The 23,614-nt window shown below is 35.4% G+C and overlaps 1 protein-coding gene across 7 annotated transcripts in view; it reads right to left on the reverse strand.

The window, feature by feature from the left end:
- Positions 1-950: 950 nt before the first annotated feature.
- Positions 951-23,614, reverse strand: part of KTN1 (kinectin 1) — a 114,192-nt gene continuing 91,528 nt past the window's right edge. For 3 of the 7 annotated variants that reach the window (XM_047079600.1, XM_047079599.1, XM_047079605.1), the window contains 12 exons: positions 22,946-23,032; positions 19,612-19,701; positions 15,700-15,780; positions 14,821-14,910; positions 14,600-14,692; positions 13,410-13,481; positions 13,088-13,171; positions 12,848-12,931; positions 10,150-10,233; positions 8,197-8,289; positions 6,997-7,117; positions 951-1,433 (listed from right to left, as the gene is read on the reverse strand). In XM_047079600.1, coding sequence (XP_046935556.1) covers positions 7,004-7,117; positions 8,197-8,289; positions 10,150-10,233; positions 12,848-12,931; positions 13,088-13,171; positions 13,410-13,481; positions 14,600-14,692; positions 14,821-14,910; positions 15,700-15,780; positions 19,612-19,701; positions 22,946-23,032 — 972 coding nt within the window. In that variant the 3' untranslated portion in view covers positions 951-1,433; positions 6,997-7,003. The remainder of the gene's footprint in view (positions 1,434-6,996; positions 7,118-8,196; positions 8,290-10,149; positions 10,234-12,847; positions 12,932-13,087; positions 13,172-13,409; positions 13,482-14,599; positions 14,693-14,820; positions 14,911-15,699; positions 15,781-19,611; positions 19,702-22,945; positions 23,033-23,614) is intronic. The other 4 variants (XM_047079603.1, XM_047079601.1, XM_047079602.1 and 1 more) reach the window with 3 other exon arrangements.

A 23,614-nucleotide genomic window follows, 5' to 3' on the forward strand; every position in this document is an offset into this window, starting at 1 on the left:
CTTTAGATAATCCTCAAACTATAAAAACGAATTTCATCCATTCATTCATTTCATTACCTGAGCACAAATAAGTGCCAGGCACTTTCCCAGGACTGGGGAAAAAGCAAAGAACAGAAGAGAAGATTCCTGTCCTCATGGAGCTACTTTCTGGTGGAAGGAAGAGGTGTGACCAAGTATACATTGGAGTTTATAAACATCATAGACAAAAGTAGGTAGGTGGATAGGGAGGCAAGGGGGATACTGGAAGGTCAAGAAAGACCTGATGAAAAAGGTGACATTCAAACAGATTTCAAGATGAAGAAGCCAAGACATATCCAAGAGAAGAGAGTTTTAGGTAGAAGCATTACTGAAAAAGCAAGGAGGCCACAGTATGGCCTAACAGGCACTTTAATACTCGATGGCAGAAAGGAAGGAAGGGAGGAAGGGAGGGAGGAAGGAAGGAAAAAAGAAAAAAAGAAAAAAAGAAAAAAAGAAAAAAAACCCAAAATCAAAAAACCAAAACAAAAAAACCCTCAATGGCACAAGAGATCTTTCAGTGGTTATTTAGCATCTGTAGGGTCCAGTGCTTTCATAAAATTATTTAATGAATTAAAACTCTCTTCAACAAAAAATAATACATGCAAACTATGTAACATGTGCCTGACAAGACGGAAACTAAAACTTAGTTAAGAAAGTAACAGGAAGTGTAAAAGGAGAGCTCTCCCACCTGAAGCTGCAGTGGTGAGTTTGAGAGCTGTATTCTTGTGCCTCCTCCTTCCCATGCACTGCCGGACACAGTTTACACTGCACACAGCCACAGAGAAGACCCAGAACTCCCCTCAGAGAAGGTGTATGAACAGTAACACCTATCTTTCCTGTCCAAAAGCTGCAGTTAATAACTGTATTCTAAATCATGTCAATCTGTAGGACTAATGAGATCTGTTACAGCGCAATGAAAATTGGAGCAAGTCTGAATAATAAGCATCCCTTTATTTGCTGACGCCATTACAAAAAACGGATTACATTAGCAACAAAAAAGTGTTTTCTTGAAGTCAGAGGCAGTTACTCCCCAAAATGTTAAGTAAAACAGTGTACAACATCAGTATTAAAATGTTAAATTTTATATTGTCTTTACCACTTTTGATCTTCTGAACAATTTTATTGAGCAAAATAAGATAAAAGATTACATGTTTATTTTATCTTCAGGAATGTAAAGGTCTAATTATTCAAACAGTTTTTATTATAAAACTAAACTCTGAAGGTGTCTACAGAGTTGGCTTTTTTTTTTTCTCTCTTTAAATCAGTAGTCTAACAAGGATTAGAAAAGACAAAACTCTGTTCAGTGTTTCTGACAAAGTAGAAAGGGTGAAAACATAAATAAGGCTTTAATTTGGCAAAATATAATACAATGCCTTCTGTTATCCTTGAATGAACAGCTTCCCAGTTGCTTCACTCTGTAAAAGATCAGAAAGAAGAAATTCATTTTAAGACAAGAAACAAAAGGCAATCAGAAGACATTTGTCAAACATCAAAAATATATACTCTATTTGATCTAGCCTGCTCTTTTGACCAGGATCAAAGCAACTATACTAATGGTAATCGAAAACAAGAAAAAAATCTCAGGATTCAGAAGCTTATGAGGTGGATTTAAAAATATATGAGTGAAAACCTCAGACCAAACTGAGAATAATGTAGGGATTTGCAAGTACTATTAGGAACAGATACGGTATGCTTTCACTCATGTGTGGATCTTGAGAAACTTAACAGAACCATGGGGGAGGGGAAGGACAAAAACAAAGTTACAAACAGGGAGAGAGGGAGGGAGGCAAACCATAAGAGACTCTTAAATACAGAGAACAAACTGAAGGTTGACGGGGTGGGGGGTGGGGGGAGTGGGTGATGGGCATTGAGGAGGGCACTGTTGGGATGAGCATTGGGTAGTGTATGGAAGCCAATTTGACAATAAAGTATATTTTAAAAAAGAAAGAAAGTACTATTAGGAAACTTTTAAAAGAACAACACCGGGAATCCATTTTTATTAGTTTTACTCAAGAAAATATAAAGCTAATAAGGTGAGGCGCACTGGAATTTACAACTCTCCCCCATGAATGAACAAAGTTTCAGGCTGAGATTTTCTGAGGTCACGTGAAGCTTTCCAAGTCAGATAAAATGACTATAAGAAGTGAAACTTTAAAAGCCATTATAGAGACTAAAAAGACTTATCCAAACACAACACATACAATTGTGACTGGTTTGCGAAAAACAGCTAAAAAGGTATCTGTGGTAAAATTGAAAAAATTTGAATATATGGTTTTAATACTGGATGATTTTATAGAACTACTGCTTTTTTGAGGGATTTTTTTTGTTTCTTGGGTTTTTTTTTGTTTTTTTGGATGTGATAATGATACTACTGTGGATTTATAAGAGAATGACTATGTTCTTCAGAGATACATATTGAAGTGCTTTGGGATAAAATGTCATGGTATCTGTAAGTTACTTTCAAATGGTTTGACATCAACAAAATACATGTATACACATAAAGAGATCAAGCAGGTGAAGGATGTATGAGTGTTGCACCATTCTTTCAGCTTTTCTTTTTAAGTTTATTTATATTGAGACAGCGAGCGTGAGCAGGGGACAAGCAGAGAGAGAGGGAGAGAGAGAATACCAAGCAGGCTCCACGCTGTCAGCACAGAGCCCCAATGTGGGGCTCAAACTCACGAAGTGTAAGATCATGACCTGAGCCGAAATCAAGAGCCAGACGCTTAACTGACTGAGTCACCCAAGCGCCCCTCAGCTTTTCTTTATGTGTGAACTTTTTCAAAATAAAAAGTTGAGGGGAAAAGAATTAGAAAGTTAAAAAGCAAAGTTCTCACTGGTTATCATGTTCTCTAATTGAAAACAAGATTAGTAGGGGATCAGAAAGTCTACCTAGCCCACTGGTACAGGATACTATTAAGTGCTACGCAAACATATCACAGAAAATGAAAACCTGAGCACTGTGATAGCCAGTGTAACACGTAGAAATAAATGCCAGCTTTTATCTGGAACACTAGTCTTTATGCTTCAATACTGCTATAAAAGAACATCTTTCTTTCAGAAACAAGAGACAACTACATCATAAAAAAAAATCTATTTGTCACACAAGAGTAGGGAATGAACATACATGCAAAACACATACACAAAACTTCCCCTCAATTTTTTCTGGATAACATCGAGAGCCTCTCCAATTCACTACCGACAAACCAAATACCAACTTTAGGAAAAAGTCAGAATTGACTACACGAGCAAGAAGAGGCTGGCAACTAAGGATTAGCCAGATGAAGAGAAAAGAAAGCAGCAACAAAAGGGGTCAGAGCACAGAATGCATGGATTAAAGGAGAAGAAAAGTACTGATTAAGAGCATAGGTGCTGGGCAGAGATCACCTCGACTCAAATCCCAGCTCACCCAGTTACCAGCTGCATGACCTTGGGCAAATTACAGGAACCTCTTTGGGTCCGTTGTAAAATGGTAATAATCAATAATGATAATGATAATAATAATACCACCTATCTACCGTCCTAGGTTGTTGTCAAGATTAAATGAATGACCACATGTCGAAGCCTGCTCATGCTTAGGAGCACACTCATAAAGTGACTGCTTTTAAAATTATCGTCCTACCTCCCCAGGATTCCATACGCTGGTTCCAAGGTAACAGGACCTGAATGTTACGTTCTGAATGTTTGTGTCTCCCAAAATTTATATGTTGAGAGTCTAACTCCCAATGCAATGGCATTTGGAAGTGAGGCCTTTGGAAGACTCCACCATCATGAATGGGATTAGTGTCCTTCTAAAAGAGATCAAAGAAAGCTCTCTTGCCCCTTCTGCCATGCAAGGACACTGTGGGAAGTTGACCGTCTTTAAACCAGGAAGGTCTCACCAGGCACAGAATCTGCTGCAGCCTTGATCTTGGACTCTGCAGCCCCCAGAACCATCAAATACAAATGTTGTTTAAGCCACCCAGTCTATGGGATTTTTGTTATAGCAGCCCAGACTAAGACTCTGGAGTAATAAAATCTTCTGAGATGGTCAGATACACACTTTGAATACTGAGAAGCTAGGCAAATATGAAACATAAAGAAAAATAGATATCTGAAAGGTAACAAAAAAAAAGGTATACTATAAAGTACTAGTGTTGCCAGTTCAAAGCTGAAAAAAATGACCTCAACTCATGAAAAAGGGAAGGAATGATAATCTTCTCTTTTGGGGAGGGAGAGAGGGAGGAGGGATAGGAGATGGATAGGAAGACTTCCAAAAGAGAAGAGAAGGCTTAAGGGTTTACAAATTAAGTATGTAAGATCAATATACCTACCCCTACATGCTAAGTAACATATATTAGGATTTAGAAAACTAAATTACTAGATATCATCACCTCTCTCATTTTTGTCTTTCAAACACTGTCTTTGCCTTATCAAAACTGTACAGCATTATTCTGAACAATTCATATGTACTTGTGGTACATACTAAAAAGAAGTAATTTTCCTGACATCAGATATTAATCTATTATCTACATTTTGATGATTAAGCAAATTAAACTTCCAATTTAATCATCAGGTAGTAGTTTGGATTTTTTTCTCATCATAAGTACTAGTTTTAAGAGAGTTCAACGAGAGGGAGAAAACACTGAGCAAAAATGATGGCTAAAGTTAAAACACTGAGGGTAACATAAGCATTTAAAAATTTTTTTTTTAATGTTCATTTATTTTGAGGGAGAGAGAGACAGAATGTGAGCGGGGGAGGATCAGAGAAAGGGAGACAGAATCTGAAGCAGGCTCCAGGCTCTGAGCTGTCAGCACAGAGCCTGACAGGGAGGGGCTTGAACTCACGAACCGTGAGATCATAACCTGAAGTCGGACGCTCAACCGACTGAGCGACCCAGGCACCCCTGGTAACATAAACATTTAAAGGGCACAAAGAAGAGCTGTGGGAACCAATGGTTGTGTAGGGAAGTGTTATCACTGTCAATGCCGGGTAGAACCTATAGACGACAGAGTTCTCAAGTGTCTGGTGGACGGTGATCTTCATACAATCCATCCTATCCTTCACAACGCACTGCTGATGCTCAACCACCCTTTCACTTGTCAAACCTGGACTTCTGTTCATTAGCTGATAAGAGTTAGCACTCAGGGGAGCTACCTGCCAAACAATAGCTCAGTTTTAGTTGTACTGCCAGGATATATTTTAAAAGTTACTACAATTTCATACCTCAGAGAAAACAAATCTGAAAAATCAAAGTGTTATACTACCATTAATCAGTATTTAGTCTCAAACTTAATATGATGAAGACCAATGTAGAAACAGGTTCACAAGACTTAATATGAGCAAACCATGTGTTTGGGAAGAAAAAGAAATATTAAAGAACACCTCTGAGATGACGGAGAGATGCCACTGACAAGGTTGAAAGACAAGGATAGTAAGTATTCTTGGAATTTTTTAGGCTCTCAAAAATGAAGCCCTTTCCCTATCACACAAAGGCCTATGGACTGACTCCAGCATATTTAGCATATTTCATAACTATTTTCAGTTCTTTATACTGAAAACTATTATACTTTCTTATACTTTCAGTATTAAAAGAAAGTCCTGTATCAGATCTAGCAATTAGGAAATCACTAATGACCCCAGCAAAAAAGTTTTCACTGGAATGGTATTCTAGACTAGAGGAAGCTGTTAACAGCAAGTAGAGAAGTGCATACTGTGAGAATAGTTTAAGAATATCTGTTAAACAAACAAACAAAATTAAGGTGGTATCCTGAAGGAAGTACGAGGTTAAAATAAGACATCAGAACAGGTTTTTAAGACTGCAGAAGGAACATGTGCAGTAAAGAGAGTAAGGCTGAAAACATGAGAGAAAGAGTTTTCCAATGAAACAGGAAGCAGGTTATTTTCCAATTTGGAGAAGGGAGGTAATGTGGCAGAAGTTTATATGCTATGGAGAGATCAGCTTACCAAGGATAAAAGATTAAGGAGTAATTATTTTTGCTGGCAGGTTAAAATAATGAGCTGGGTTTATCTACAAAGTCTTTTAGAGGTAACTGACCTGAAATAGCATTTTAAAGGAGATTTTATGCCAAGACAGGTCAGAAGACAATCGTTCTATAAAAGTGAGATAGATAGACTGCTGCCCCTGTAATCAAAATGGTGACCCGCTCAACTTTTCCAGGACACCTAACCTATCCTGAGGGCAATAAAATTTCATAACATGGTTAGGTTAATGATAGGTTTATCTATCTTCAATTCAGACTCTCACTTCAGGAGTTAAAAACTGGGATTTCTTGGGGCGCCTGGGTGGCTCAGTCAGTTAAAATTCCAACTTCAGCCCAGATCATGATCTCACAGTTTGTGGGTTTGAGCCCTGCATCGGGCTCTATGAGGATGGCTCAGAGCCTGGAGCCTGCTTTGGATTCTGTGTCTCCCTCTCTCTGCCCCTCCTCCACTCACTCACTCACTCTCAAAAAATGAATAAATATTAAAAAAGGGGGAATTTCTTTACCCTATAAGCACACATAAGTAAAACTCAGTTTCCAGTTTAAAGAAATTGTGATAATCTGATTTTCAATTCAGCATCTTACCTCAGTAAAAACATTAGTCACTTTATTTTACCAAGTCATTAAAAAAAATCACATAGATCCTGTACCAGAACGAAGATGAGGATAAACTAAAGAAACAGGTGCACACATTATGCAATGAACAAAACCTAGGTAAACAAGTTACAAGAGAGTCTGTTTTACAAGAAGGTCAAAGGTGGCAAAAATAAAAGGATTTTCCCCCTCCAAGCCACAAGACCAAAATATGTAAGAGATGGTAATAAAGCTCCAAGAAACCTAAAGCTATCATCTGGAGGTACAGAGAGTGAGAAAGGGGGAATATTTCCATTAGGGCAACAAGAGCTTCTGTACTCATGGCAAGCATACACTACAGACACATTCACATACACAGTGTCAATAACCCACAGACAATGACACTTCAGTTATCCTTACCTAATGCCTAGTAGTGTTCTTTCTCCTTTGTGAGCTGTTGGTTTACTGCCTCAAGCAGCTGCTGTAACTGTGTTACAGTCTGATTTAGACTTACAGACATCGTCTCCTTCTCAGAAGACTCCTAAAAAGAAGGGGAAAGTGATGAGAAACTCCAGAATAAGGAAAAGGCATTTGCAACCAAAATAGAAAATATTTTATTGTTGTTTTAAATACAAACATGAAAAATACTGAAAATCACATGAGAATAAATAATAACAAAAACCACATAAAGAAATATAGTGTGTGCAAGGGACTTGGGTGGCTCAGTCAGTTAAGTATCCGACGGGCTCAGGTCATGATCTCACGGTTTATGAGATTGGGCCCTACGTTGGGCTCTGTGCTGACAGCTCAGAGCCTGGAGTCTGCTTCAGAATCTGTGTCTTCCTCTCTCTCTCTTTTATGTTCTGTCCCTCCCCCACTCACGCTCTGTCTCTCTCTCTCTCTCTCTCTTAAAAATAAACAAACATTAAAAAAGAAATATTGTTTGCTACCTAGGGGTGCAAATAAGGTTGCACCAAAGAAAGCTAGGTTACAAATGTTACTAGGCCAACAAAGGCAACAATCTAGACCCTGAATATCAGTTATAAATCCATTTCTCTTTTCAGAAAAAAATTCGCCAGACACCAAAGGAAAGCACATTCATAACAGTAAAAGTTAAGTTCACATATACTGAGCTAGGCACTACTGTAAATGTTACAGACTATTCTAAGTGTTTTGTATAGGAACTCATTTATTCCCTTCAACAATCCTACAAGATTGGTACTATTATCACTGCCTTTCACAGGTGGGGCAACTAAAGCACAGAGAGGCTAAGGAAAGTTGTCCAAAGCTACTAAGCAGCAGGGTCAGGATTCAAGCCCAGGCGGCAGTCTACCAAAGTCCACACTCTTAAGCAGTATACCATAATACTTACAACAAAAACATTAAAATGAATACAACACCTTATTAAGCTAAAGTGAAAACATACTTAATAAAAACACTGCACTTCAGAGATAAAATATATCATAGAAAAGATGGCTTTCGGTAAGAATTCAACGTAACTGATGGACATATGTTACAAAGACATTTTTTAAGTCAGAGATGGTTCTTGCACACTTTTTATTCTTCACGTGATTTACAAGGTAATTAGCCTAGAGATGTGCAGTTAAAGAAAACGCATACCGTGTCTGGGGAAACATCACTATTCTCAATAACAGTAGTGTCTCCAGCAGCTTTTACTATTTTTGACTGGATAAGATCGAGTGACTGTTGAGCCTGTAAGGAAAACAATATGGTAGCCTCGAAATACTACAATTGATAAACATATGAGAAAAAAAAAGAGCGATTTTCTTACATATTCTGTACAAGATTAAATAAAGCTCATGTCAAAATACAGGTACAGCCAATCTATTGTTTTTCTCTCCAAAATGAAAACAGCTTCCTCCCTGACCAGATTATAAAAACACATGCTCACTGCTTATTGTTTGAAAAGTTCAAACGATACAGAAAATGTATAAAGAAATTTAAAGAAGAAATAACCACAGTTGATATTTAGGTTATTATTAGTCTAGATAAGGCATCGGCCAATTCTGGACACAGCCTGTTTTTGTATAGCTCGCAAACTAAGAGTGGTTTTTACATTTTTAAAGCATTGTGTTAAGCACACCAGCAAATATGAGTATGTGAGAGAAACCATATATGCCCCACAAATCCTAAAAAAGTCAGTGGGTTTGCCCAGACTCTCTTGTCCAGATCCCTCTTGTATACATCTTGCGACAGTAGAAAATATGGGCAGAAACTTTCATATAAATGGGATTTTAACATACATGCTGTTTTATATTTGTTTCACAAAGTATTTTTGTTAACTTTTTATATCAATAAATATTTATGTGCATTTCCAATCAAATGTTGCACAGTATTTCTGTTGTAAGTAACACGGCACATCCTTATCTTCGAGCACCTGTTTAATATCCTTAGTATCTGAGAAACCAAACTGCTAGGCTAAAAGCGCACGTTGTATATTTTGATCAAGGTCAAAAATTAAAAGCACATATCAAAGTAAATCAGATTGCTCATCCTTGACAATGTATCACGTATCTAAGTTTGAGCTCTGATACAAAACATCCTGAGTTCACATTTTATGTTCTGATAACACTAACACCAAAGTAACTTAAAGCTATTCTGAATTCCTAGATTGTGTTTTCCATCATGCTAAACATACTCTATAGATTCCTAGGCTTCTAGATAACAATTATAAGCTATATCATACAGAACAAATAAAAATATTTCTCTCAACTTTTAAAAAAGTGACATATTTGTTTTGCTAATGACTCCCACAAACACAGACTCTAAAGCAGCTGATATAAGCATATGTAAGCTGCATTACTAAAAATATCTAATAACAATTACAAATAACTTGTTAACCTAATGTAAAAAGAAATGTAATCTTAAAAACTGCCCATTTATATGAGACAAAGAAAGTGTACTTCTACAAAGAAACAAAAGGCACAAATTTCTGAAACATCTTTTAGATCTATAAAAATCTAAAGAAACATACTTTGTAAGCAACTACATAAGCAAATCTCAACAAAACAATAAATGGATGTAACCAAATTTTTAAGAGTACCTTCACTCAAATTTAAAACTTAATCTAGGGGCGCCTGGGTGGCGCAGTCGGTTAAGCGTCCGACTTCAGCCAGGTCACAATCTCGCGGTCTGTGGGTTCGAGCCCCGCGTCAGGCTCTGGGCTGATGGCTCAGAGCCTGGAGCCTGTTTCCGATTCTGTGTCTCCCTCTCTCTCTGCCCCTCCCCCGTTCATGCTCTGTCTCTCTCTGTCCCAAAAATAAATAAACGTTGAAAAAAAAAATTTATTAAAAAAAAAAAACAAAAAAAACCACAATCTATACTTTATAAAGCAAGTACTTATATATATGTGTTGAAATAATGAAGCAAATTAAGAATGGAAAAACAAGCCAAAATTTTTGTTCCAAAAATGTGACTGTAAAACAGCTTCAATTTATAAACACATTAATATGCAAAAAAAAAAAAAATCTACAATTAGCAGTGTGTTTGCTTAAGATTCAAAGCACAACACAGTATGATGATATGACATCTTCAGGACAAGCCACATCTTACCTTATGCAAGTCGCCAGCTACCTTCTGTCTTTCACTTTGTTCAGTTCTAAGCTTTGTGAGTGTTTCATTTAACTGTGTCTTTAACTGTAAAAATAAAGGAACACCACAGTTAACTTAATCTGCATCCTTCTTTGATTGTGCTGAGACCTCTAGAAGAATGAATGAGAAAGAATGGGATCGCTAACAGTTATTATGCACAGTGGATTAGCCAATATGCTGCACCAGATGTATAGAAAAGCTAAGCGGTGGAGGTTCCCATCTGTAAAGCTAAATATAAGAAAAGCTATAGAAACAAACTAGAGTTTAGAATAGAAAACTGCAAATGTAAAAACAAAGCCATCACATTCCAGTAAAGGGCCTTTAAAAAGTGTTACTAATCACTATTCATTAAGTACTTCGTTCATATTTAAATTATTCCGAATTAAAAGGCAAGTAGTCAGAAATTTTACTAATTAGTTTTTTAAGGCTTTCTTGACCTCTCCAGTTAAGAGTCAACTGTGTAATATTTTAAAAGACATTGAACAGAAGATTACAAATATAGTAAAATGAAAACTTAAAAATTTAGAAGTTGATAATCCTTTAAAACATCACTGAAGAGATCAGTGCAAGACCACAATGGCCTAATTATACAACAAGAGATATCTTAAGATAATGTCTCAACAACCACTTTGTCAAAATAGTTGTAAAGTTCCATAAACTCTAGTGTCAGTATATAATGCCTTTTCTCATGATAAATGTTCCAATTAAATATGAATAAGGGAAAGGGATTACACTGACAAAAAAATAACTTTCTTATTAAAGTCATCAGGCAGGTTAACTGACCTTGCCTCGCACCCATTGGCCTAAATTTCCAAACAGTTCCTCAAGACCCATAAAGGGGAAATAGAAGATCCTAACCTTCAAACTGGAGAGAAAATTAGTGAGGGACTTTTCATGTGGAAATTTGATTTTGGGAACTCTATTTAAATACCCAAATGCTTCAGTTTTTGCTCCTTTACCTAACTCTAATTTAGTACATCAGAGAGATTATTCCAAACACACAATGTACAGGAAAACAAAATTATTTTATCTTAAAATGTGGCAACAGTTATCCTGAGCAAACAAAAAGAAGACTCAAATGAAGATTCAAGGCAAAAATAAGAAACAAATACCATTTAAAATGGTCTCTTAATGGAAGTAGGGAAAAACTACAAAGAGAACATCAGGCCAAATGAAGACTAAACTATAATCCTATGGGCTCGATACTACCGTTGGAGTCAGCTACCAAGGACCAAAGTTAAAAGTAAAATCTTGGGGTGCCTGGGTGGCTCAGTCGGTTGAGCTTCCAACTTCAGTTCCCGTCATGATCTCACAGTTCGTGAGTTCAAGTTCCACATTGGGCTTTCTGCTGTCAGGGCAAGGCCTGCTTCAGATCCTCTGTCTTCCTCTTTCTCTGCCCCTCCCCTGCTCGCTCTCTCTCTCTCTCTCTCAAAAATAAACTTAAAAATAAAATTTTTAAAAAGTAAGATCTCTAACAATAGTAGTTAAACATTTTTTAACAACACATTGTAGGGTAGGGCTTATGGCTTGTAGCTGTGACATAATCTCAGTCCCAATCTGTGCAATATAATAGCATATGTGCAATATAATAGCATATGTATAAAACTAGTCACACACTGCAGTGGAAATGACTTAATTAAAGTAAAATGAAGATAAGTAAAAACCAAAATTTTATTTCAAAACTAAAGGGGAGGGTAGGGGAAGGCTCAAATGTGTACATTTCAAAGAGGCCTACTTTGAAAACTCATTCCCATAAATCACTGCCGTAACACAGAAGACCAGCCAAATGAGTGAGTTAAGAAGTTTTCTTTGATATACACAGCAGTATAAGAAAGTTCCAAACTGTGCAGGATTAATTTGGGCTAAGAGGAACTTACAATCTTATAATCTTCCTAGAGTTTATCCAAGTACTTTAAATCTAGTCATGTGCTATAACAATTTTTAAGTCACAGAAAGACATGACTGTTTGAAACATACAACAAGATAGTCCTATTTATCTAACAACTAAGCTTGTCATAATCAGTGTAAATTTCCAGAAAATTTAAGAGTGGGAATACAGGGTACTCTATGTTTTATAAGGCATTTAGCTAAACTTAGTTATCTTTAAGTCTATAGATTAGAATTACTATGCTCTAAATGTTATAATAATGATAAAGATTTTTCACAAGCTTTTTGTTATCTATAATCTATAGAAAGACCAGTTAAAATATGGAATGAATTATCGTCCTTGAATGAAGAAGACGTATCTTCAACCTTCAATAATCTCCTTCCAGGTTCGAAAATAAGAGGTCCAGTTAAGCATGGTAACTGAGAAAACAATCTTCACAATTCAGCCAATATTTAGCTGTCTGATTCACTTCTTTATTCACTGAAAATAATGCTGTACAAGAAACAGGTTTTATAAAACACAGAAATTTTTTCTGGAGAAGAGTTGCAAGCCCAACATGCTATTGTTAGGAGCTAAGAAAGGAGGGGTCATCTTAGGAGTAAAGAAAAGAAAGATCATCTTAGGAAGTCATCAGAATATGAAGATTATCTTAAACTTACAAAAATGCCAAGCTAAAGAGGTTAGCAAGGAGAAGTCTGGATGGCTTCTCCACATGTCAACACAAGTGTTTTCAGAGCCTACTTGATACCCAGTGGAGAACAAGCTTCTTACCAAATTTAGCTCTTCATTCTGTCTTACTGCTTCAGAATATGAATCATCAAGTTTTTTCTGCAATTCAGTCAACAGATCTTTCAGCTGCAATGAAGTTTAGAGTTTAAGATTGATCTCCTTATGATATCCCATGTTTTGTATGCTACTCGGAAGCTCCGCCACAAACAACTTCTACGGAAATACTGTTATAAACTTCATTTAAATTGAGAAGCAAGGTAGAAAAAGTTCTATTGTAAGTACCTCTCTGACTTCCGTAACATAGGTAGATCGCTCAAGTTCTGCCTTCTCTAGTTCCATTTCCAAATGTTCTCGCTCTCTTCTCAGCTGGCAAAGCAACAAAGAAGGAAAAGTTAACATATTTAAGATCTCCTTTCACGATGCTCCCCCATAATGAAAAGTTATAACACAAACATAACACTTTATCATCTCAAACACTACCCACGATATTCTTAAAAGCATAACAACTGCATCATTAGATAACAGAAATCTTAAAACATAGATCTTAAGACAACCCTTAATACTAAAAATGAGTCCACAGGTTACAAGTGATGAAATAACATACATTTTCAATATCTTTACTTTCTCTTCTTAATCGCTCTAGCTCTTGTTCTGAAGATGTGAATGACAACTGCATCTGAAATGCGAAACAATCATATGACCACGTAAACCTTGTAGAAGTTTAAGCAGACACTTCAGAGGTTCTGAAATGTATCTCATTTAAAACCATACTGAATTTTAAAAGACCTTAAATATGAGAGTATGACATTTGATTTAACCAGTAGTCAAAACCCACCCCATTTGCATGATATTATATTAAGGCCTAGCTAAAAGTGCTGAATTTTTTTAAAACAATCAACTAATAACTGGCTGTATTTAATCCCCAAATGCATTAACATAGAATACCACTGGCAACCCTAGATTTTGCACAGGTTGGCACCGGAAAACAAGTGATTATTACATATTTTTATTGAAGTATAATTGACATACAACATCCTGTTAGTTTCAGGTGTACATTATAGTGATTCGATTACTTTCATACATTACAAAATGGCCCCCAAAGTCTAGTTACTATCTGTCACCATACAAAGATGACTACCACAGAGATGACACCCTTTTCCACAGCCAAATAAATGGGAGAAAAATTACAGTAACATTCAGATCACATGAAAAGAAGTTTTTCTTGAATACTGTATCATGGATCACATATCAATGCTGTAAAGCTTTTTTTTTTTAATTTTTTTTTTAAACATTTTTGAGACAGAGACAGAGAGAGAGAGCGAGCGAGCGAGCATGAACGGAGGAGGGTCAGAGAGAGGGAGACACAGAATCTGAAACAGGCTCCAGGCTCTGAGCTGTCAGCACAGAGCCCAACGCAGGCCTTGAACTCACGGACCGCGAGATCATGACCTGAGCCAAAGTCAGCCGCTTAACCAACTGAGCCACCCAGGAGCCCCAATGTAAAGCTTATTTTGAACCCCAAATTCTTTGCCTTATGTTCAAAGCACTTTACATCCTCTATCACTACTGTCTGGTCGTACACTAAACAAGTGATTCTCAAACTTGGGTGGGCATTAGAATCCATTGTGGGGGTGTCTGAAACACAGACTGCTGTCCCCACAGTTTCATATTCAGAAAACCTCAGGTGGGGCCAAGAAAAAGCATTTCTAACCAGTTTCCACATTACACTGATGCTACTGATCCAGGGCCCACATTCTTCAGAACTACTGCACTATGCTTTTCTTTTGTAAATACCTGTTTAATAGTCTTCTGTGATTCATCGACCTTAACTTTCCATTTGTTTTCTTCTTGCTCCACACTTCTCTGTAGCTTCTGTAAAATTCCTTCCTATGGGCAAAAGAATGGTTGTTTTGAAAAATTCATGTTCTAATGACAAGATCAGTATTTAAGACTCTAAGGAATAAGTTAATAATTTAAAAATAAAACTGAAATGTAGACTAAAAATCATTTCCTACTGTTTCTGCAAGGACGGATTTATATTTTTCACACTCGAGCTGTAACAATGTGTGCATTTCATCAGCTTCTTTCAACTTGTGCTCTAGAACCTACAGAGAATAAAATAAAGAAAAATTCTCTAGTTTTACCAGGAAACTGTGTACTTCAAATTTGTTGCAGTATTTAATGGTATATTTTGACAAATGATTTCTGACTGCTTTATAGTGAAACAATACATTTCAACCTTCTTAAGTAAAAATAAAGTTCAATGACCTTTTTGGTCACTCAGTCTTCACTAATAAAACTTCCTGAGTCTGATTATTATAAAATATATTACACAATTTTATAATAAATAGGCTTATCGCTCTTTAGCAGGATGGTAAAATCAAAGCAGACCCACAAGTGAAGTCAAGTCACAACACCTATGCTACACACACATGGAAAAGAGGATTTTATTCATGCCACTTGAGATACAAAATATCTTCCAAACATTAGCAAAGATAAAGACACATCTAGATTCTGAACACTCTTAATGATGTATTTGGGGATACTTTAGCAAACCAATCAGTTTCTACCTACCTACCTCAACTGATCTTTACTTTTTAAACAGACTAAAAACAGAGTAAGAGATAGTTAAATATACAGTTTTAGAAGTGATTACAATACGGAGTTAAAAAAACAGCAAACATTAGCTTTGTATATGTACCAAATGCAATGAAGACTTGTGGCATTTCTACCAAAATTTATACAAAATGAAATCACTTTCTTACACTTTCTCAAAAGGTCATTATTCTACTCATAATATATACTTTATTGTTCCACGCTCATAAAGGTAAATTCGGATTTACTTCATTTTTCCATGTCGGTTAAAACAGAGGTACTTCATTTCTTGAACTAACCTTAACCTCCTCTGAACTTGAAGTTTCAGCCACACATTCTTTTGCCTTCTTTTCAAATCCATGCAGCCATTCACGATAATTCTGTAAAAAAGAAAAGTCAAAATAAGCAATTTCCAAAAATACCTAAACGAAATAGGGACAAAATTTTAAATAACCAAACTAGAGGACAATGAAAGAAACCACCTCTCTGGAAATTTCGAAGAAAAATAAACTGCTGTGTAAATTGTACCTAACCCAGATTTGAAAATAAACACTAAAAATATACCTAGGTACTACCATCAAAATCAAATCTTATTTACTTTGACCAAGGTTATCGGCAACTGAATTCAGGACTTAGAGATCTAGGCTCACTTAATTCCAGCCTCTACCACTTAAATAGTGCCAGGACAAACAGATTCAATCTTTAAAACAGAGAAAGAATTTTCAAAACTTTTTTCAGATAAACCAGTTCTCAAAAACTAAGTATTCCGAGTTCTCAAACTGAAAGTTCAACGGAAAATACTCAATTCAGAGGATTTCAAACTCCATGAAGATGCTCCAGAGATTCTGAACATACCTCAAAATAAATATGTATTATGAAGTGTTTTTAAAATCATAATGAGAAGTGATAAGAATACACATTTACTTGTTTAAAAATAACAAAAACTCTATTTGTGCTAATAGGTTAAATGGGATGCAAACCCAGGCATATATTTTGGTTTTAGTAATTATTCTAAATTTTAGAACAAATTGTGTTACATTTTTAATGCTTCTTATCCAAATTTTAAACTCTGGTAAAGAGTATTTGTTAACAAATACCTAAAAAGAAGAAGAAGAGGAAATTTGATTTAAAGTCCTTGGTTTTGATTTACTCCAAGAAAAAAGAACACACATGAAATTTCTATTAACTACTCTAATATCAAGCATTACTTATGTGCTGAATCAGGATTCTCTATACTCTATCAAATAAGAATTAAAAAAAACAATAAAACCAGATGCTGAGATCACCCCCACAATACAATACCCCACAGTATAGTCAAGAGTCTCTATTAAAAAAAAAGAAAAACACTCTCATGTTATAAATTTGATCCAAGAATAAATGTACTATTAAAATCTTACTTAGCTTCAAATACCAGGATTCAATAAAAGTTATTGTCAGCTGAAAAGCTAATTTAGTTGCTTAATGTTTGTAAACATTCCTCTAGGTTATATAGTTTAGATCTCTCCTATAAGGATTTGCTTAGCACAAAAGCAAAAGAAAACAGTAAAAGGATTATACTTCAGGTATACAAGTCCTTTTATACCTGACTATATTGGCTTAAGATTAAATTTAAAGCTGCTTTATTATCTTAAGTTAAATAAATTATCCTATCCTTCATACCTTTAAAAACCTAAAACACTACACTCTAAGAGGTATAGTTAATATATTCCTCAAATATAGACTACATGCAGAAATATTCAACTTTTAACAAGTGGATGAACAAAAGCCAAATATCATCATCCAAGTCTAATGGCGATTTATAAACATTTATAGTGTCAAAAACATTTGGCTATTGAGGGTGGGTAATACCGTTGGTAAGAATAAATTTGTTACATAAAAAAGGATTTTTAATGCTGGTGATCTTACACAACCTTTCAAGAATAGATATTACAAGGGGTGCCTGGGTGGCTCAGTCGGTTAAGTGTCCGACTTTGGCTTAGGTCATCATCTCGCAGTTTGTGGTATCAAGCCCCGCGTCGGGCTCTGTGCTGACAACTCAGAGCCTGGAGCCTGCTTCGGATTCTATGTCTCTCTCTCTCTCTCTGGCCCTTCCCTGCTCACACTCTGTCTCTTTCTCTACCTCTCAAAAATAAACATTAAAAAATTTTAAATTAAAAAAATAGATATTATAAATCATTAACTCTCTTGGCTCATAAAAATACTGTCAAAGAAATCAATCCCCAAATGTTATTTCCATTAAGTAATAAAATTAAAGTGGGAATAAAGAATTAAAAACACATTATGGCCACAAAAGAAAAAATATAAAATAGATGAATAACAACCCCTTCTTCTAGGTTCAAAGTTAAGACCAGCACTAGAACTGACAATGTGTCCATTTGCCTATCCAGTGCAAGTTATCTCATCAGTTAAACCCACAGTGGTAGAGATCTACTAAACTGATCAAACCTGAATGTATCCTCAACAGTTACAAAGGAAACAAAAGAATTGTTGCTTCTCGTACAAGTTCAACTTAGACTGTATGTAGATATAATCTGAGAACAAGAGCTAAACTCAAACTACACACAGAACAGGCCATTAAGTTTATTTATACCACACCTAGTGCCCACAGAAAGAGCCAAGAGTTCCTTGGAGAAACAGTTGATTCCAAGTTTGAGGTAGAAAATGTTGACATAGCACTGCTATGTCAAAAGGATTGGATAGCCAGCCTAAATAAGTTCCAATGGGCCAAAGAAAGACAAGCAGACATTTATAGACCTCATGACAGAAGTGCACAACACTGCCCATGAAATATTGCCCTACTCCATCCTATGTCCAAAGTATTGAATCTGAATCTAATCAGGCCTCTATGGACCAGCAATTTATGAGATACACAAAGGACAGAGAACACACTGACACTACAAGGGTGGAGTCAGCTAAATCCAAACTAGGAAACTTCATATGAAACCATTAGGTTTAAAAAAAGAGAGAGAGAGAAGGGGTGTTGCTGACATTTAGGAGGGGATCCATCGAATTAAAAAAAAAAAAAAATCTAAGAGACATCTTAAACCAATTACATATCGACCTTACTTAAGGTCCTGATTAAAACAAACTAAAGTAAGTGGTGGGGCGCCTGGGTGGCTCAGTTGGTTTAGTGTCCGACTTCAGCTCAGGTCATGATCTCATGGTTCGTGAGTTTAAGCCCTGCGGTGGGCTCTGTGCTGACAGCTCAGAGTCTGAAGCCTGCTTCGGTTCTGTGTCTCCCTCTCTCTCTGTCCCTCCTCAGCTCATGCTTGGTCTGTCTCTCTCTCTCAACAATAAATAAACATTAAAAAAAAAAATTTAAAGTAAGTGGTTATTTCATTAAAATTAAAAATTTATATAACAAATGGAGAAATGTATTGACAAAATGTATGAAATTAAAGATTTTTTTCATGTAATTTTTTTAAAGGAATCCTTATCTTTTAGAAATACATACTAAAATAGCTATTGATGAAATGCTCTGATGTTTGATTTCTTTCAAAATAATCTAGAAAGTACAGGAAAGGAGGTAAAACAAGACTGTGTATTGATGTATGGAAGGGGGTACATCAGGCTCATTATGCTATTCTACTTTTGAGTATGTATACAATTTTCCATTAAAATTTTTTAAAAAAGACCTACAACACCATTTTACAAAACTACGTGCACACTCACTTTCTCTGCCTCAAATATTCACTGTAATAATTCTGTGAATCAAAGCAACTTTTCTCATTTAACCTCAAGTAAAGCAAGCTGTTCTGTACTACCTTCAAGCCTTTTGCTTAAAGAAGTTAACAGATGTTGAGTTTTGAAAAGAAAAAAACCCTCAAAGTATTAAACACATTTAATTAGAAAATAAAGTGCTCCTAAAACTAAGAAGCAATCATTTAAAATTAAGCTCTATTTTGAATAAAGCCATTAAAAACATTACTGATTTAGTAAACATTAAGAAATTTTTCTTTCCCAAATATGCTTATGATCCTCTAAATAATATATTACGTAAATTTTGTAGCATACAACAAAAGTATCAGCTGTATAAAGAGAAATGAGTTTTGAACCAAGTTATTTATCTTACCTACTCAAAAGCACCCTAAGTTAAAAATGTAAAAGATTAAGGAATAGATGTACTTGTGAACCAAGTGCAGAATGCTCATTACAACTTCCTTGAATAATGATAAAGATGACATGTGCAAAGAAATAAAAATCAATCTTACCAAATTAGGAGGAACAGACACCTTTGGAAATAATTTTTTGAGAACTTCTTTAGCTTCTAATTCAACAGCTTCCACATGTTGTTGTCTTTCCTAAAGCAGAAGATGAACCAAATCAAACTTACAAGATTATAGAATTAAAAAAAAAAAGTCTTTTAAGTTCTAAGGGAGAAAAAAGTCACAGTATTTTAAAAATTCATCTTAATACTGGTAAAAGTTAAAATTTCTCTTTTTAAAATATTAAAATACTTCTGTAAGAAAAAATCTGCAAAATCTCTAAAGCATCCTAAATAACCATGTCTTATATTAATCAAGCCAAGGCAATATCTGATAATTCCCTTGCCATTAGAAATCAAGTGATTTGCCCCTCAATTCAAAAAATAGAAACAAAAATAAGAAAACAAAAAATACACTTCCTATAGCTAAAACTTTAAACTACATGTTATAAAAAACAAAACAAAAAAAAAAACACTTCCTATAGCTGAAATTTAAACTATTTGCAAAAAATATGCATCTGAGCAACACTGAGGCTTATGGTCTAGCAAATCTCTCTACAAAAAAAATGCACTACCGATGGACTATAATGATGGGATTAAAATGGCAAATCTCACATTTCCAGCTTCAAGGTCAAGTGAAGTTACTTATGCTAAACAAAGAAAAAAAAGGCTGTCAAAATTTGATGGGTGGTACATATGGGAAAAAGAGGAAAGAGGAAAAATTCATGGCAATTAATTCACTAATACCAAGCATCAAGAAAACTAATTCTGACACTTGTAGGGACTCTGTCAGCTGTAAATTTAAAGGTATTACAAATGCATGTCTAAATTTGGTGATTTTAAAACCAAGTACAATGGGTACCAATTATTAACTCAAAACCATGGTTTGTCAAAATTAGGGTAACACAAGCAAAATAAAACTCTAATAATCAAACTACCTCTACCAGATTTTTAAAAAAATGACATCTATAAAAATGCACACCTAAACCAAGCCAAGAAAAAACATTTATGAAGCTGAGGTGACAAGAAGGCAAGCAAGCTAACAACATCTCAACCCTATCTTTCCAACATCATCTAAATGCGACCTTTGAAATCCAGTACTGATTTAAGAGGCATACGTACCAATTTAGAAAATCTAACATGAAAATCTAAAATTACACAATAAAAACTAGAGATTAATCATATTCTCTGCAGACACAAAAAAAAACTTCACTCAAGATTAGTGGCAGGGCTTTACTAGATGTTTTAATGGAGTATTTTCAATGATTCGATAAAGTTCACTATTTTTCAGAAATACACCCATCTAACTGCATAAGATACATTCATTCAAAGAAAATTAACCGCTGATTCAGAATTAATTCACAATTAAGAGGTCATTTTTATCATCTGACCACAGAAGTGGTAGAATGATCACTGAAGAAAAACAGGAAAAGAGGCACTTTTTAGAAAGCTTTCCAAGGTAAAAAGAATCTAAGTAAAAGAAACAAGTGTCAAAGTTATAACAAGAGGCAAAAAAAAAATGAGAAGTTACTTTTGATTTGTACTAATTTTGCTAAAAAGTTTTCATTTGATACAGTAGTTTGGTTGTGGATAGCAATCTCCATTCTACTTTAATGCCTAGAAAAGATCTTATGTTGAAAGTTGCTATCTTTATCTAAATGTAATATATACGAAGTATCTTTCATGTGAACTTATCGTTGATAGTAGCTCCTCAAGAATACTTACTAATTTAAAGATAAACCTGAAAAAGTAGTATACCATCCTCTCCTACATTTTAGGTAAGATTATTACTTATTTGTATCATCTAAAACACTAAAGGAATTCTTGTACATACTTCTTTCTCCTCCAACCTAACTTGTGGCTCTGAGTCAATCAACATCACTTTACACCTAGGCTACCTGAAAAACAGTCTAAATTCCATTAAAATAGAGGAAGACTGCAATTTCTATTCTCTGTAGAACACTGGCTATGTAAGAAAACATCATGCACTTGGTGATAAGTTTGAAACAAGAGTAAAGTTTTATACTCCTCACCAATCACAGGATGAAACATGGATAAATTCTAGCTCTCTTTTGTAAAAAATATACAAGAATGCCTATGACAGTGGCCCATAATTTCTTGCAGGAATGGCATAATAAGTAATTAGCACTTCCCAGAAACCCAGTCTCATTAACAAAATAGAAGCTAAAAGGCAGGTGTTAACAGTGAAAAAGAAAGTAAAGAGAAACCAACCCCCCCCCGCCCCCACTGCTAATGGAACTGACTACAACTACGCTCAAAAAAAAAAAAAAAAAAAAAAAAAAAAAAAGTCCTACCTGGCCTAGATCATTCTTTTCCCTGGCCTAGATTTCTCTAGTCCCAGTGTCTGCCAGCTATCTCAAATTTAGGTTTTAGTGAAAATTAAGCCCAGGTGAGTAGGTATAGAAATACAAATCTATTACACTACAGGAAAAATAAAAGATTCCCTCAGTCCACAAAATACTTCCAGAATGATGAGCTGAATCACATAATTAACTTTATTAGCCCATGTACAAAATTCAATACTCCTGTTCCACATTTATTCTTGGTAGGAATTTTCAAAATGCCTGACTAAACTGGCACATTTGTCTCAATCATTAAAAACAACTCTTCTCCATTACATTTCATTAAAATCTTCTAAACCATCCAACAACTTAAACTCAGGAAGAATATCCTTTACCATTGTGAAGACAGAGGGAGCTGTATGTTTCAGGAGTACTTTACATACTCCAGTCAGAATAATCCCTTCTATTAATATTCCACACTATACATAACACATGCCTCATTACTGTCCAGCCACTTCAAAACCTTAAGTTTAATTTTAATTTCATCTCCTCTAAGGAACAACCCAGCCAGAATTGATCGCTTCCCTGTACTTAACACTTTGATCATTTTCTACCCTGTGTGAGTCCTCTTGGTGTGCCCCAAAGAACCCAGCAGATTTCATGTACATCTATGTATTCAAATGTGTTTAATTCAGTTAGATTTTGAGGGGGTCAGGGTTTTTTCCGAGGCTCTTAACCATCCCCCGAGGCATACAGTGACAAGGGCTTACATGGGTAGCATAGGTCTCCTGAGACTCTACAGCTTAAAGCAGTAATCACCAAAGCTCAAACAATCAGGTAATCACAACAAACCGCATGCCCAAAATTAAAGCTTTGAAGAGTAGATGAAAAAAAGCAGAGATGACAGAGATGATAATGTGGATGATAAGGAGATTTTATATTTAAATTGCAGTAAAATTAAATGCTTTAGTCTGATTTTAAGACAAGCTGCAGATTTTCTCTGTTCGGTGGATTGTTTCTAGGAGTTAGCATTACAACCTTGGAAGTCTTGTTCACTTTGTCCTGCAGCATTTTTTCAGTTGATGCCAATGCTTCCATTGCTTCCCAGTTTTTCTCCCGAAGGTCCTAATCATTTTTAGAAAGAATGATTTCAGTTTATCCATTATTGAAAGATTTTTGCTTTTTACTTCATCAGTATTTTGCACTGCATTTAAATGCTGGTTACTGCAAAATTATTTCAATGGGAAATATGTATATTAGCAAAAAAATAAAAAGCAATGTTTAGAAGTCTGAATGAGAAAATAAAGATGCCCACTTCCCATGTTTTAGTATACACACCAAATATGCCAGCTGTAGAGTAATTACTATGCATGTGTGACAAAGAAGAAAGCATTCAAAAGTAAACACACAAACCAAGATAAAAATGATTTCAGGTACATCAAATATTAGGGGATTAAGGACAGAAAATACACAAGTATTGCAAAAAGCTTTACATTGTGGCTTTTAAACGAGGCCCATTATCACTCGGACTTTCCACTGTGGCATAACTTTCCCCTCTAAATAGGTTTTATCAAATTAACGCATGTTGAGTCTACCTAAGAATAACATAGTCCCTGCACTTGCACACGTGTATGCCACAAAGCAACCTGACATGAGTGTATGAGCTACCTGATCGAGGCTGAAAATGGGGAGGCTAGAAAGCTATAA

This window comes from Lynx rufus, unplaced genomic scaffold (genome assembly GCF_022079265.1).
Source record: "Lynx rufus isolate CCGP_SWC_20201006 ecotype Redwood Valley unplaced genomic scaffold, mLynRuf1.p SCAF_17, whole genome shotgun sequence".
Taxonomy (NCBI): Eukaryota; Metazoa; Chordata; class Mammalia; order Carnivora; family Felidae; genus Lynx; species Lynx rufus.